The sequence below is a fragment of the Patella vulgata genome, chromosome 4, assembly GCF_932274485.2.
Source record: "Patella vulgata chromosome 4, xgPatVulg1.2, whole genome shotgun sequence".
NCBI classification, from domain to species: Eukaryota; Metazoa; Mollusca; class Gastropoda; family Patellidae; genus Patella; species Patella vulgata.
This window is the reverse complement of record NC_065882.2, coordinates 54,622,825-54,637,496: the sequence shown is the minus strand read 5'-3', so window position 1 is coordinate 54,637,496 and position 14,672 is coordinate 54,622,825. Positions and strand designations below refer to the sequence as shown.

Here is a 14,672-nt window from a genome sequence, read left to right as displayed (position 1 = left end):
GGTTAAATCCTGATAATTATTTATCAAAACTTAATTTGAGGTATATTATTACGTATCTGAGGTAAATTAATAATGCACTATTATAATTATGGAAAAAAATAATTTGTTAAAAATATAATTTTTAGATGTTACTCAATACACTTAATGTGTGGACAAAATTTAATTTGAGGTATATATATATATCTGAGGTAAATTAAAAATCCAATTAGGATATATTTGGTAATAGCACATCACACTACCATCTCTAAAATAAACTGGCTGATATCTCTGCAAGTAAAATATAATTATCTTTAATTTAAAAAATATGATATTCAACTTAAGTCAATCTACTAATTTTCAAATATTCTTAACCAAATCAATCAATCAATCAATCACTTATAACCAATCCCTTGACATTTTCCGTAATCGGATATGAAGAGAAACTCAAAGAAAATCGATAATGTGTCTGTTAATCAATTCATGAATTACAAAATTTATGAAACTTACAGTGACATCTACCACATGATTTTTTGCATTTGATCAACATGTATCCTGGATTTCTATAACATTCTCCCCATCTCTGCCACATTCCACAGGAGTAGTTTTCATCTCGACAGTTATAAGTAGAAGTGCTTCCACCGTTTCCAGCTGAAAAAAAGCCAATACCATATATTGAATGGAATATAAAGATGGTTGTGTGTTGTCAATCTGATTAAAATGCAGATCTATATTTCGTTTCGTTTTTTTTATACTTTCGATGGCCTATACTACATGAAGATCTGACAAGTTGTACTCAAAGGCCGTGTTAGGGGTCGTACGAGTGGCCTTCGACCCAATGACGTCAGACATTGATTAATCAATCAGCGTTGGTGTTTCTAGTGGTTTACCCACAGTTCCGTGCATGGCACGCCAAGAAGTCGCCGTAACAGACTGTTTCATTGGCTTATCCCTCACATCAACCAAAACGCCGGCAATATAACAACTCTTCCAGATCCTAGTGTAGTAAAGACTAGTAAAACGAAATTTTGAACTATAAAAAACGAACCGAAATAGGATCAGACTGATGTGTTGTTGAATAGCATTACATACGCCTTGCTTAGATGTTATTTTCATAATCCTGAGAAATTTTAAAAAGATTAAACTGTTTCAGAAAATCCGGCGTTTCTCTTAAATTAGGCCCGAAATTCAATCAGCTTGATGTCAGTCATGTTTTATTGACATGGAGTTTAGCATGCTACGTTTAAGTGGAGGGGGGTGGAGGGATTTTTCCCGGCTACTCATATTTCGGGCTACAACTGTCAAGGCAACCTGTTTCACAGAGAATTACGAATGTCTTCTAATATCTCTGTAAACATGACTGCCTTCAACGCGTGACGTCACATCACGCGACGTCAATCATTGGCTCAATGGCGCGTGCATTGTGTACTGGTTCGGGCAGAACGGTGCATTTTACTCATTTTAATACCCACTTACACTAAATAGGAAATGATTTTTACCTACAAATACTTCAAACGTCTTTATTTATCTTTCTAATACATAAAAAAATGTTTTAGAATTTAATTTGTCGGAGGAAAAAAGTTAATATTTGTGACTCATTAAGTCGCATCGATGTCATCCTTATCAGTGATTGTAGCGGCCTTGCGAATATTCACTGCTGATCAGTGTGCTGTCGAGGGTTCATTTACGTGTACACTAGGCCTAACATATTATACTCTGGACCTCGGTTTCGCGTGGCATCTGAAAAAGTTACTAGACACATCTTTCCAGCCCCCACCCCGGCCCCGCATCCCTGACAAGGGGAAAGCACACTGGAATATTCCTTGTCTGAATTACTATACAGTTAAAGTGCATTTACAAAGATTCGGTGGGGGATAAGTTCGCAAAAATGCCCAATACTGAATATTATCAACAATATGCCGAACAATAGCAGGTGAGGCGAAGACAATATACTGCATATAAAACCCGTGGGTTTAAAACAATATTATTAATCGAAAGTTGCACGGTGCCTATATAGACAGCATTTCCATATTCTTTTCCCAGGGGCTATACTAGTAATTTAAAATATGTCTGAAAATCGCACTGTTGTCTCCAAACAGGATTTGGTCGAAAATGCTGTTTATAATGTATTCAAACAACTGTTACAGACTACCAACATATTTGTGATTTGTGACTCGTCTTTGAAGAATGGGTTCTTAATTAAATTGTTTCAATGGCATTTAGTTATTGAAATAGAATATGCAGGTCACAATTCTATGGAATACAATTACTGCTTATTACTAAATTGTAAAGTTGTTGATTCTCAAATAAAACAGGGTAGGCAATATTTTAAATTATAAGATGGGTTATGCGGAAACTGTGTTGGTCAGAGCCAGTTAAGTAATCAAATATCCCCATTTTCTCTCAAATATTCAACAGATTGAATTTCTTTCTTTAATATTTTATTTCATTAAAATACAATTACTTCTATTTGATTATAATTTAATTTCAAATAAATATATTTACATGCGTATGTATAAAATAAATTAATTAAAACATAATTCTCAGTTTATAAAATAATAATTTAGATTTTGATTTCAATAAGGACATACATTATGATATCAAATCGATGACTGCAAGCTCTGTAAGTAAAACATATTAAAATTAAATCTTAGTCGGAAATCTTAACCGTTATCTAAATTCAGCCCGTTTAATGCTCGTTTTAGAGCTTGTAAAACGGACATGATACAGTGGTGGGATTATTCACCGGTACAATATGAGATAATTTTATTTAAAGCTTATGTGAGTAGAACGAAATGGTTCTTTATGGACCGTGTACTTAGTAGTAAGGGTCCCTATACATAATATTTAAATTCTAAAAATACAAGTGTTTTTTTCGGGACAGATTACACATTCAGCTAAGATTATCTGAACTTACTGTTTTCGGAAAATATCTAATTTTTCACGGCGAATTCTACGCTAAAATGTGTCCAAATTGATTGTTGTTAACATACAATTAAGAAAAAATCTAAATATCAACGGATATGACCTAATCTCCCGGTCTAGGGATTAAAAAGTGACCCATCAAAGATTTTCGCGAATTTATAGGTGGAGATTGATAATGCTACTTCTTAGTTTTGGAGATTGAAAGTGGTAGGCCTACACATTGGAGTTTTTATGGAGCTTGATATGAATCATGAATCATGTTCCTGAAGCAACGACCGCGAGTTTTACAACATACAGACGTTGCTAGAGTGGTTTGCAATTCCCGAACTTATAGCTACGCTATGTCCATTTAACGCAGACACGTGAACGATAGCGTCCAATAAGAGGTTGTGACATAAACACACTCAAATCAAACATGGCGACCTCCACGAAAACCTTGACATTGAACAAACCTTGAACTTTGCACCTCGATTATCATGAGTCTAAGACATTTTAGTTGGAAAGCGCGAGCTGCGTCAGTATTCAATCGAAATAAGTGCCGAAATATGCAGGGTATTACATGAAGGGCTTGATAAGATGTACGGAGTTGTAGCAAGATCATGCCTTCTATTGAAGATGGATATGAATGAAAGCTTGCCAATCCTTGGTCACAAAAAGCCCTAGTTTACTTTATTATGTCCTCTGTCCATTTCATTGAAATAAATGAGAAATACAGAGTAGCGTTATAGTATTAGTTATTAAATTGAACTTACATTGGCATCTGTTACAAGATTTTTTACAGCTTTTTAACATATAGCTTGGATTCATGGCACAATGTCCAGTCTCCGCCCAGTTTTTACATTCAGTACTTTCATCTTCACAGTCGTTGGTGGGCTTAGAAGAACTTTCATTTTCCTCCACTGTAAAACAATTAGATTATTATTGTAAATTTTTTAGATACTCTTTAATTAATGGGGGCAAATAACGTAACTAAATGCCTACTCCCACATTCCTGCTTTGATTGATATGGTATTTTTTAAAATGAAAAGAATAAAATATGAAATGGCTGCAACGACTGTAATATGACAAGAGGCAAAGAGGGCTAGGTGTTGGGTTTGTTTTGCCAAAATTTACAGACTAATTATTAACCCAAAATTTACAGACTAATTATTAACAAAACAAAAAACAAAAAAATGGGTGTGACGCCCATGGGTGCAAATGCACCAAAATCAATAGTTGCCGTCCTTAGGCTATAAGAAATATAAATGCTAAGTTCCAAGACAACCCATTAAGAATTGCGGCATGTAGGCGACACACAGACACAAAAAAATGGCGTGGCTCTGTCCCAGGGGGTCGGGCATGCTCCAAAAAATAATATGTGTATAATAAATAAGTATGAGAAGTTTTCAAGACGATCGATTAAGAATTGCGGCCTGTCGGCGACACACAAAAAAAAAAATGGGCGTGGGCATGCACAATTATGAATGTGGACGTATAAAAATGGATAATCTTGACTTAGTCTCGATTGTCAAGTACCCTGCTACGAAATAAACAATTTACAATAGATCTTCAAACACTGAATGGAATTTTTCATAATTTATTTTTGACCTGTTATAGCAAGAACCGTCAGCTCTTTATCGAAATCTTTCATAATGGATCTTTAAGATCGTTTTTTCCAATTTTGTCCAAATTTCAAATGTCCATAATTTTGTAATTTTTTTATGAAATCATTTGAAGTTATGGATATGATTTGTAGAATGTCAGATTAGGAGATTCGTTATGCCGAGATACTGACATGAAGTTTGATTGTGCTGAATAAATTTTACCGATAATATTTTGGTATGGCAGTTGTTCTTGTGTCGGAACAGTATTCGGATACAAGACGCCTGACACAATTTTCCCGCGAAAACACCGCTATTTGTTTAACAGTTTAAGTATGTGTTTATTCGTGTGGTGGATGGACGCCGAAAAACTCTAGCTATACGCCAATGAGTACCGAGCCAAACTGAACTTACCCTCGCAGACTTGACATGCCATGGGACAATTTTTTTTCATATAATCTGGATTACTCTCACACTGACCACCTTTCTTCCATTCTGGACAATTATCATTGCCATCCTTACATTCTATTTTTTTTTCTCCTAAAATACCCAAAATTTGAAAAGTCATTGTACGTTAGATAATAAAAGAATAATCCTATGACGTTCGGGAGCCAAAATATTGTGACAAATTTTAACAGATATTAATTTTAAATATTCTCGGTTTTCATTTTTTTTTATTTATTAATTTAAAGTCCTTATCAGATTTCGTGTTCAATCCCGACTGGTGCTGAAAAGTAGGTCTGTAAACCCCATTCCATTTAATTACCATATTTTTGTATAAATTACTCACCAACACACAATTTATTTTCACACGGTAAACTTTTACAGTCGCGATGCGAGCAGGCTGTCCCCATTTCAAATACTTTTTCTCCACCATTATTTCCCCTGTAAAATATAATGGATGTGTTTTTACCTTATAGATGTCATAACAACACAAAATAACTCTATATTGAAACCATTTTGGTGACATAAAAATAAATGAATACATACCATGGCTTGTAAAGACAAACGATCCACCAAGCACCAGCATCAGCATTGGCTAAATTAGAACATGTTCTGTAAGAACATCCCAGTTTAGTAGTGTCATGCCAAGCTAACTGAAAAATATATAGGAGAAAACGATGAACCCTGCAATTACACCCCATTCAAGTCAAAATGGAACAATATTTATTAAATATAAAGCAATAGACCATAAACTTTCACGTGTCTTCGGATCCACCAGAAATAATATTCAGTGACACCAGGCAACATATTTTTATACACATATATTAAGGACTGGCAATGGTAATATTTTATTAGTTCTTACCTGTGTGTAATGACAACTGCCAAACCTGGAGCACTGCCCTGATCCATAAGAATGTAGATTTTTTTCATTATACCAGTCAGTAAACGCTATATCTATGAGCTCTTTCACAGGCAAAGGTTCGGCTGGTTTATTCCATGCTAAATTTTCTCCCCGTCCTTTATGGTCATATACACAACCATTATTCCACTCTTCGGCTGCCTTTTGTAATTCATCGTCCCATCGCTTAATATAACCAAAAAAACACATATAAATATCTAGACACTTCTTACAACTTAAGCTATGTTGAAAATACAAATTTGATCTGTGTTGGAAAGAAACGGAAATTTCTGTCGTATACCTTAAAGATATATAACCCAACGACATGTTTACAAAAATTCTTCAATTTACCCAAAATGGTAAACCATTAGGTTTGAAATTTTTCATTAAATTGGTTTCTTTGATTTCTACCAAACGGTATTCTTTTCTGTGGACCTTAGTTATGAAAATATTAACATACCAGCTTGAACATATTAGAAGCGCCCAGATTTGCTCTGTGTTCATTATGTAGTTTCAAAAGTTGTGCTTTGGCTTCCTCGGTCATTTCACCATGTACCATAGCAATCACAAAAGTTAAAACTAAAACACCAAACAACATCTTGATATTTGTCTGAAATGAACAAAACGCTTTGATCAACAAAGAATCTCCCTAAATTTTTTATAAGTATACACTGGTGACAGCGGAGCCGTAGCTTTCATTAACGGCGATATTTCTAAACAATTATTGAGATTTATAATGGACACTATCCTTATAAATACGCCACATTATAAATTAAAGATATCACCTTTATGTACTGTAAAATATGTAAGAATGCGTACATTCTTGGACAGTGATTTCAATCATCACTCTTGAAATATCGCATTCATTATTTGGCAGTTCAAAATATATTTGACCAGGCAGACAGTCAATTAGACGTTTAAATTTGACCAGGCTAACAGTAATATTAACTTTCAATTTTCATATTGGTCTTTTGGCTGTTTTTCGGTATACACATTATAAGATACAATAATAACTTAATAAATACATATATACTTACAATATTGTCTTCCAACAGCTTGTAGTCATGTGTTGAGATATAATTACAACTTCCAGATATCCACTATATATATATATATAGAGAGAGAGAGAGAATTATTGGTGACTAATGTATCAGTTAAATACCAAAATTAAATACTATTTTAGTCAATTAACAAATTACTTTTATTAGATTATTACAAAATTTAAGTTTAGTCGATGCATGGGAAAGTTGTAGAAAATTTATTTCAAAGACAGTGACTCAGGGGTTGGTTGGACCAAAAATATACCGAACGACCGGAACCCACACTTCCAAAATATTGTGAGTATGACGATAACGATGTTTTTGATATTTAGTACCATTTTCAAAGCAGACTAGGATTATTAATATTTAGACTGCGAAAATACTTTTTTACTCTTTGACACGCCGAAAAGGGATCCTTCTTACTGAATATTTTGTTTTATTTACGTTTAGTTAGCTTACTTTTATTTATTAACACGTGTGGATAAAAGGAAGAACTTGCCCCCCCCCCCCCCAACCAACAACATGCAGTATTAAACAAACATATACCTCTCAAGGTTGAGTTTAATACAGAAAGCATGTTTCCGGTAATTTGATAAGAGCACCCAGGCCCTGTCTTATACAGATACCCGTCATACATGTTTAGATATTGTACCCACCTGAAATTGAATTAAACCTACAGCTTTCATTGACTTTAAAGGTATAAATAATTACATTGTTGTTGCATGATTCATTTTCTAAGAGAAAAAAATGATTAACTGTACAGCATTAACTTAATTATGATACATTTGTAAAAGCACAGTAAAGTTTTAAAATATCCAGTCATCCCGTTAAAGTCCGCATCTAATGTAATGAATTTCTAATAATCTTCAGGTTTAGTAAGACTATTGTAGTAAAGCTAGAGCGAATTGTGAAATGATTTAAATGCAAGCTTGTTATTAAATAAACGATAAAATGAAATGGGGTTTAAAATTCAAATTTTCTGCGGCGCCGGGGAGGGGGGGGGGGTCAAACCCGGTCAATGGGGTGCATTTGCCCCCCCCCCCCCGAATTCGGGTCAGTCCTCTGTTTGCCACCTCCCCCTCAATAATTTAAAAAAAATTAAAACAATTATTTGTGATATGTTTGAGGAAGAGGGGGGGGGGGGCAAAGGCTTCGGGGGGCGCCATTATTCCAATGGGGCTTCTGGGTGTGCCGATGTACCTACACTTGACGGTTCACGGCGAACGGTATGCTCTCCCCCAAGAAAATTTTGGAAAATAGGGTTTGCACCTGAAAATGACGGAAAATTTCAATTTTAAGACTAAATTTGCGATATTGGCGTATTATGATATATTGATATGAACATTATAAAAATTTGAAGGAAGGAATACGACTTTAACGTACCTATAATAATTTATGGGAAAAACGAAAAAATCTGAATCCCGCTAGAAAGCGACTTGTTTGAATTTTGAAGATTATCACGCCGTTTTGGGCGTCCAATTCATTCGTGGGTACCTAACCAATCTCACTCGGCATTATGGGCGCCCATACTCTCGTCGTGGTCGGCCCACAAATCTCTGCATTATGGGCGCTCCTCCGGGATAAGACACCCCACAAATCAGGTCGTTTTAGGCGCCCCATTGATCAAGTCGAGGTTCGTTTGACACTTTCCGCTCTGCTGGTTTATCTGATTAGATCTATTTATTTCAACGATCTGTGCCTGAAATCCTGTCTCACCGCATTTCGGAGAGTCTAGTCTGGTTTTTTTTAAATATTTTTGGTGGGGGCATGCAGGGGCATACCCCTGGTTGAAGTTCGCGCCTTTGCAAACTTAACCATGAACTTTGCCCCAGCTTTGCCCCTCCAATCACCGGCGGCTAGCGCCTCCAGCCCACCACTATCTGCACGAACCGGAATAATGAAGAAGGGGTCTGATTGATGTATCAACGAGTATCAGAACAATTAATTCGGCCCCTTAATAATTAATTACGCATACATCTTCCGCTAATAATATGGTCAATTTCTCTACGATCTGCAAAAGTAGGATTTGTAAATGAACTTATCTGAAATTCGACTTAGTTTGTGGTCTCATATCCGAAAAGGCCCGGACGGGAGGCTTGTAATAGTTTTTAATTCACAAATTTTTACAAAAAAAATGACATACAGAACCCGATTCTAATCCTATCCACGCCACTAGATACCCACTTTCTGAAAAGTCACCGGTTTTCTTCTACTTTACGATCAAGTAACATGTATTTTTTCTTGAACGGGTCCTGCGTACGTATTTTCACTATTATCAACGTAATTGGCGCCAAATTGATTGACCCACAATTACATATTTGTATTGATGATAAATTATTGTAAATGTTATAGTTCTTAAACCTTCGGTCTAACATGCAATTTATCGTGTATTTATGTAAATGACCAACAATTAATACCTATCGGTGTCAAAAGTGACAGCAGCATTATTCAATAAGGCAAATATCACGTACTTGTTTGGTTATTTAATAGGACAGCACTTTTGGCATGAATATATTATATTAGTCATGGTTGCTTAGGACTAAATTATTAAATTCCTATGGGTTTTACTTACCTGCATGGCTATAGACTAATGAGGGCGGACGTAGACTTTTCCAATAAACTGTTCACTGTTTCCCCATTCAATGCCAATGTTTGCATGGGAAGTACATATTAAAATTTACAGGAATGGACTTTTTTCCCACCAATTGCTTAAGAGTTGACAGAAAAAATGACCAGTGTTCATGTTCATGTGACAAAGACGCCTTTCATCTTTAATGATTTTCGATAACCCAAACAGATAAATTCGTCATCATAGTATATTTTTCGTATAATAAAAGTTAGCATTGGACATGATTCAACTGATGATTACTTCATCAGTTTTTAGTGTCTGGTAAATGCTTCCATTTCCCATGTGGACTGCGCGGACTGCCTCTGGAACATTCACATACTTTGTAAATATTTCACATTTTGCGTACAAGGCCGGGGACATTTCTCTGAAACGAAAGGTCTGATGCACAGTTCTTTTGATCCTTAACACATATTTCAAGTTTCATCTAAATCAGAAAAGAATTGTGCGGCCTCTACACGCTAAACCCGCGAAACGCTAAAATGAACTGAAACAGGAAGTATGCAAGTTTATACGTCTTGCTTTCAGCCTCCATCACATAATGTTCACAAAAAAAAAAAGATTTTTAATTATAAGTCTGGCGTTCAACACAGAACACGTCATGTTCACAAAAAGTAATACTAAACGTTCAAATCTGAACAGTGATGGACGCGTTCCGTAATGAACACAAAAATGAAGCAGATTTTGAACACTAGAAAGCGTCCATTTGCTGTTTGCTAACACAATGAACGCAAGAAAAATAATCGATTTTCATCTTACAAATATTATCAAAATAAGAGAAAGATAAACATTTGAGGGTTTTTTTCTTTCGTTCTGCTTGGAGTGTCAGATTATTGAGGATGTGCCATTTTTTATTAATTTTTTTCAGAAGAAATTTAAATTTTTGGTTCGTTGATATATGAAATACTTCTTGTAATAATCCCAATATTGACGAATCGTTTTTGGGGTAATTGATATCGAAGATATAGTATAAAAACAATAATTTTCTGAAACACCCCTTTCACAATACAATTTATTTTGCAGGTGTCGCTGCAAATAAAAAGTTCCACATACGGAATCTCCAGTTTTAAACACTTTTAAATGAAGCGATTCTCCAGCTTTGTTGCAAGGGACCTCTGAAGTCATATTCCTGAAATTAGAAAAAACATAAGCCCGTAAATAAAAACATATTACATTGTTGAAACGCAGCTTAGATAAAAATCAGTAATTATTGACTTGCATAATAAAGCGTGGGGGGTTATGTCTGAATGTGCATGGGGTCGGACTTATATTGAAACGGATTGGGGGAAAAGGGAGTTATTGACCACGATGCCCACCCCACTGACAGAGGAGTCCCCACTATACTAAATATAATAAAGTTTAAAAACTGAAAATTGTTGAATAAGGCGGCTTCTGTTTGTAAAGTTATTTTTTCTACTTTTAATGTTAACAGGGCCTGCAATGCTCTGAGCCGCCAAGGTCTACTATCTACCATTAGGTTTTTATTTTATAGGGGGTCGTGGTGGCTCAGTGAGTAAGACATTGGCTCGCTAACCATAGGTCTTTCGGGTTGGCCTAGAATGTTCCTTGGCTTTTTCCGACATGTTTTTTCTTGTCAGTGTGGCTAGGACAGAGGGCCTGACAAGGAACAGTGTCCAGTCATTCGAATGGGACGAAAAACCGAGGTCGCATGTACACATTCTTATATCGAATTCCAACTGTCAAGGAATCTTTTACGTGCACGCCAATGTGTACACGGGGCCTCGGTTTTTCGTCCCATCCAAACGACTAGACAGCTGTCCTTGTCAGACTCTCCATCGTGCATCACTGACAAGGGGGACCACGCCGGAAAATCTGGATGAACTTTCTCGGCCAATGCAGGGATCAAACACCCGACCTCCAGGCTAGCGAGCCAGCGTAACCCACTTAGCCACCGTGACCCCCAACTTTAGTTCGAAATGGCAAAGAATCCTTGGACTTTATCCAGTATCCACGAAAGCATCTGGACCTCACTGATTAGTCACATGACAAAATGAATTCCCACCCAAACCATTCAACCTGATCTCGAGATTCTGTCCCATTGGCTCACATTTTTGGTCCTCTCGTCCTCAAGACTTTCTCCCAGCAATAACCTCATATGCTAGGATATTGACTCATTTTTCAAAATTTTCTCAGGTTGCTCAGTAGGCACAATCATCATATATGACATAAACTTTATGTCAACTTAAATGAAACTGCTTTCCGGCGAGACAACGATTGGCGAATTGTGGATAGCGCCATAGATTTGGAACCACCCCCACCCCACCCCTATTCCCAGCTTCTAGACCCGCTCTGCACATGGCCCCTAGAAAACTCGCACCTGTGGTGCGCGGTTCCTGACTGCGTCACTCGTACTGGGGGTATGTGCATCAGTCGGTCGCATTTTGGCTAAACACCCCTCCCCAACAAACAAAATCGTTATGTACGCCCCTGAGTAGAAGTATCAAAATTCTAAATTTGTTTGACTTTCATGCTTAACATGTAAAGCGACAACCAAGTAGACATTTTTCGTCTTAATAATAGAAATAAGAATAGGGACTACATGAATAGAAGTTAATATTTTGAATCTAATAATATAGCCTACCGCCATAGAACGGACTTGCCAACCTGACAACCTCAACGAAGCCCGCGAAATGCAGTCTGGCAGTATTTAAGGCACTGATCGTCGAGATATAGAGCTTACCAGATAGGCCTACCGCCTGGCGACAAATCACTATAGGCCTAATAGTTTATCCGACCAGAGATAACGAACGGAGACAGTAAATCAAGGTGAATGAATATTTTCGCCACGATATTTTGAGAAATAGATTACCGGAAATGCAGCTTGGCAAAATCACTAGTTTATCTGACCAGAGAGCAAAGTGTCCAACGAACGAAAGGAGTGAGTGAATAAAAGTGAATGAATACTTTCGCCACGTTATTTTGAGAAATAGACTGCCGGAAATGTATGTCGCCAAATCACAAGCGAATAAAGAGAGAAAGTGAATCAAAGTGAATGAATAGTCTTGTCGCGTTGAACCTATACCCCAAAACTGAGGATCGTAAAAAGCACTTCTCAAGTTGTTCAAGTATTGATTATAGTAAGTTAAATTTACAACTGGGACTCTACAACATGCAAGTTTATGACTGAGTGGGAATATGGGATTTAATCACCGTAGAGGGTATTGATTACCGAAACATATCACAAATATATATACATGTATATATATATTTTTTATTAATTATTGGTTTGTGGGGGGGGGGGGGGCGGGTGGCAAACAGAGGGCAGAGCATATTTAGTGGGGGGGGGGGGATAATTAGCTCTCTGTATTAACCTTATTTTAAAATACTTCTGAAAAGGTATATTTGTTGGAAGTACAAATGTATGTCTGGATAAAAAATATTTCCTATTTGGTGTAAGAAGTAAAAGGCACGTACCGATACTTCCCTGAGCAGTTTGTGTTACTACGTCCGATTGAAAACAACGCGCGTGTTATCGAAGCCGTATGTGACGTCACACGTAGACTTAAGCTGCATTTCCTTTAGTGCGGATCCGTTCCGGCTCCGGTCCGATTGCAGATACGGAAAAAATCACTTTCATAGAACTTAGTAAGAAGTGATCCTTATGTGCGGGTGTGGATACGGTTCTCTATGCGGCGTCCGGTACGGTTATTCGAAACGGGCCATGTCGCGATCGGTACGGAAACGCATGCGGAACGTGTCCGTAAACGCACATAAGGAAACACAGTTTGGGAAGCCCGCACGGCAAAAAGCTAAAAATAGGTAGGGAAATTCCAATTTTCGCCCTTTCTTATGGACACGTGTTCATGGAATCTAGAAAAAAGAAAAGATGAAAATCGAAAGAAAAGGACATAGAGAAACTGATTGAACTTGTAGCCTACGTGGCCATCGATGCCTGTATGGTGCAAACTGTGCAGACTATATGTAATTCCTGAACGAGATTATTGAATGCTCCTTGTTCCTTTCGTCCTTCCAAAATAGGGTGCACCCACCATCGGTGTTTCCTTTTGTTTTTCCTTTTCTTTATGAGTATGTATGCTGCAGCCAATTATCAATGTTTTTCTTCTTCTACGAACCTTGACAATGTCGGTGCCATGTTAAAAAGAGAGCCCTTCCTCTTGAATAACCACATAGGATACACAACCTGCCGTATGTGTGCCATGTCTGCTCCCGGACCTGCAGAGCCGGACCGGAGCCGATCCGGATCCGTAGGCCTACTAAAGGAAATGCTGCTTTATGTAGACCTACATGTCAGTCATCTTGTACATCTTGTAAAAGAAGGTTTTCGCATTACCACTGTGAAAATGATGGACTTTTTTTTTTCTTGGAATGTTTTTTAAGAAAAGTTCCAAAGTAATTTTTGCATTGTGCAGCGCTCGACGAAATTCTACTTTACACCCCCTCCCCTTTTAAAAATTGTTGTTGTTAGTTAGTTGTATTTTACGTCCGCTTCCACCGAGGTGATATCGCAGACTTTTAAAAAATCCTGTAGGCCTATATATATCCGCCTCAGTTATTTTGCGGTTATGTCTGTAGGCCCTATTGGCTAAATACTTTTATACCAACATAGATAATTAATAACGATACACCACCCTGCTTGATGTCGTAATTAGTCAGATTTGTATTATAGTTTCGTTTTCAGCACACTCAAGTTGTGTAAGGCATTATTATTCGAAGTGTTCAATACGGTACCACCAATTAAATGGTATGCGAAAGTGACCCAGCGAAAATTTACTGCGGATCAGTTTGGGCGTTGCTATGAACTTAAACTTAATTGTGCGAAATTTGAGGATATATATCTAGTCAAATATATATATATATTAAAAGTGTGGACTTTATGTGGATCTGACAGGAAAAAACTTCTGGTACGATCCTAGACCTAAGTCACGATTATCCAGTAATATTATTAATTTATTTTTAACAACCATACACAGAACAACTTTTCGGGGAATGAATTAAATTTTCTTCTGTCAGTAAGCTAATGGTGGATATTTAAATTCTGGTTTCATATACTTTCTGCTTTTGTGAAAAGTGTGTGTATTTTGAGTGTACATGTCCATTGCCGAAAATCAATCAAGAGCGTCTCTGACATAGTTGTAGAAAGACAGGTTACCGAAATATTACCCATAATCCACCACTTTGACCTATTACGCCTGCGCATTAGA

At 36.9% G+C, this 14,672-nt stretch overlaps 1 protein-coding gene across 3 annotated transcripts; it reads right to left on the bottom strand.

Annotated features, from left to right (window-relative positions):
- Positions 1-62: 62 nt before the first annotated feature.
- Positions 63-6,893, bottom strand: LOC126817683 (GLIPR1-like protein 1). Of its 3 annotated transcripts, XR_008787780.1 has the most exons (10): positions 6,861-6,893; positions 6,284-6,433; positions 5,788-6,009; positions 5,472-5,578; positions 5,272-5,366; positions 4,896-5,021; positions 3,654-3,800; positions 1,476-2,597; positions 487-627; positions 63-267 (listed from the first exon to the last, which is right to left on the bottom strand). XR_008787780.1 is itself a non-coding variant. In XM_050544792.2 (8 exons), coding segments are annotated over exons 2-8 (837 nt in total). In that variant the 5' UTR covers positions 6,422-6,433; positions 6,861-6,893; the 3' UTR covers positions 395-2,595. The 3 variants fall into 3 exon arrangements, 1 of the variants encoding a protein (XP_050400749.2); XR_008787779.1 differs by having other exon boundaries at positions 487-2,597; XM_050544792.2 differs by lacking the exon at positions 63-267 and having other exon boundaries at positions 395-2,597.
- Between the last annotated feature and the right edge of the window lie 7,779 nt (positions 6,894-14,672).

Coding starts and splice junctions, on each gene's coding strand:
- LOC126817683 (XM_050544792.2), bottom strand. CDS start 6,421: ATGTTGTTTGGTGTTTTAGTTTTAACTTTTGTGATTGCTATGGTACAT. Junction 5,579..5,787: donor GCAGTTGTCATTACACACAG/GTAAGAACTAAT, acceptor TATATTTTTCAG/TTAGCTTGGCATGACACTAC. Junction 5,022..5,271: donor TGAAAATAAATTGTGTGTTG/GTGAGTAATTTA, acceptor TGGGTATTTTAG/GAGAAAAAAAAATAGAATGT.